The following is a 1795-nucleotide window of genomic DNA, read 5'->3' as shown; positions in this document are numbered from 1 at the left end:
TTGTTTTATATCTCTGAGACCACGACTCCTAGCAAAACGCATTGATCAAGTAAGTTCTCCATAAATACCGATCGGATCAACCATATAGCAGAGTTTTAATATGTTAGCAGAAATTAAATTTTTATAAACTTAATTACACTTCAGTAAGTGAAAGTGAGGCTGGCTGCTGTCCTTTGTCTTCACAGGAGAGCTACCGATTTACCGAGCAGTCTCTAATGATTCTGAAGGCTGTGGGAAATGTGATTGCTAATTTCAGAGATAAGAGTAAACTTTCCGAAGCTCTGAAGGACCTACACAGAGCTCACTACCCTGTAGTCCTGAACAACAAAAAACTCACCGCACAGCACTTCCGCGTAAGCGTGTTTGGGATGTAGAATGATGTTCTTAGGAGGATGCTTTCTTATATTAGGAGACCCCCCACCTCGCACCCACCACCGCCAAACCGGAGCCTGAGAAATATTTTGGATGGAGACAATTTATTTTGGGAAGTGACTTTGGGAAGTAGAAATGAGAGAGTGGGAAGAATGAGATGAGAAAGAGAAAAATAAACGTGAAAGGTTGTGCTATTTCCTGTTGTGGGCTCCTGGGGCTGAAGCATCCAGATAAACTGTGTGAGACATCTTTCAGAAGGGTCCCCTAAAGGATGGGGAGGTCGTGGCACTTACTCTCCAATTCCTTTCCCGCTGACAGATGGTTGTCCTCAGGGGCATTAACTTCTTCACAGTTAAAACGTGTGCCTTTGCTGGGGCTGGGTAGCATTCTGACCTCTCAGAAAGCCTTAAGGGAGTGAAACAAAGAGACTTCGTGGTACCTTTCAGGTTTGGGGTTTTCAACCAGACACTATTGACATTTTGGGCCACATGATATCTGTATGGGGCTGACCCGCTCACTGTAGCACATACAGCAGCATGTCTGGCCTACACCCTCTAGACGCCAGCAGCACCTTGTTTTGACCATTAAAAATGACTTCAGATATTGTGAAATGTTTTCTGAGGAGGAGCATCGCCAGATTTAGCAAATAAAAATACATGACACTTGGTTAAAATTTTTTTTATTAAAGACTATTTTTTTCTAAGAGCAGTTTTAAGTTCATAGCAAACTTGAGAGGAAGGTACAGAGATGTCCCATGGACCTCGTACACCCACCGAGGTACAGCCTCTCCCACTATCGACATCCCCCACTACAGCAGGACGTTTGTTACAACTGATCAACCTACATTCATACATTATTCTCTCTTTGAGTGCATAGCTTACATTAAAGATCATTCTTGGTGTTATACATTCTACAGATCAGGACTAATGTGTAGTTACATGCATCCACCATTATGGTGTCATACAGAATATTTTCACTGCCCTAAAAATCCTCTGTGCTTCACCTGTTCGTTCCTCTCCCACTCCAACTCCTGGTGACCACTGAGCTTTTTACTGTCTCCATAGTTTTGCTTTTTTCCATAATGTCATATAATTGGAATTATATAAATATACAACCTTTTCAAATTGGCTTCTCTCACTTAGTAATATACCTTTAAGATTCCTCCGTGTCTTTTCATAGCTTGCTAGCTCATTTCTTTTTGGTGCTGAGTAATATCCCCCTGTCTGGATGTACCACAGTTTGTCCATTCACCCGCTGAAGGACATCTTGGTTGCTTTCAAGTTTTGGCTACTGTGAATAAAGTGGCTGTAAACATCATGTATAGGTGTGTGTGTGGACATAAGTGACAATGATTTGCTCAGCTTGAGTTAACTGCTTGCTCTCAGGCTTGTGTACTATTACCAGCTGAGAGAGTGTGCAAATA

At 42.1% G+C, this 1795-nt stretch overlaps 1 protein-coding gene across 1 annotated transcript in view; it reads left to right on the top strand.

Moving 5' to 3' along the window:
* ADGB (androglobin) overlaps positions 1-1795 on the top strand; it is a 139700-nt gene that overhangs the window by 76641 nt on the left and 61264 nt on the right. The window contains 1 exon segment of the mRNA XM_006915339.2: positions 186-353. Coding sequence (XP_006915401.1) covers positions 186-353 — 168 coding nt within the window.

The sequence above is a fragment of the Pteropus alecto genome, unplaced genomic scaffold (genome assembly GCF_000325575.1).
Source record: "Pteropus alecto unplaced genomic scaffold, ASM32557v1 scaffold185, whole genome shotgun sequence".
Taxonomy (NCBI): Eukaryota; Metazoa; Chordata; class Mammalia; order Chiroptera; family Pteropodidae; genus Pteropus; species Pteropus alecto.
Note: the sequence above shows the minus strand (reverse complement) of the source record. Positions and strands in the feature narration are given on the sequence as shown.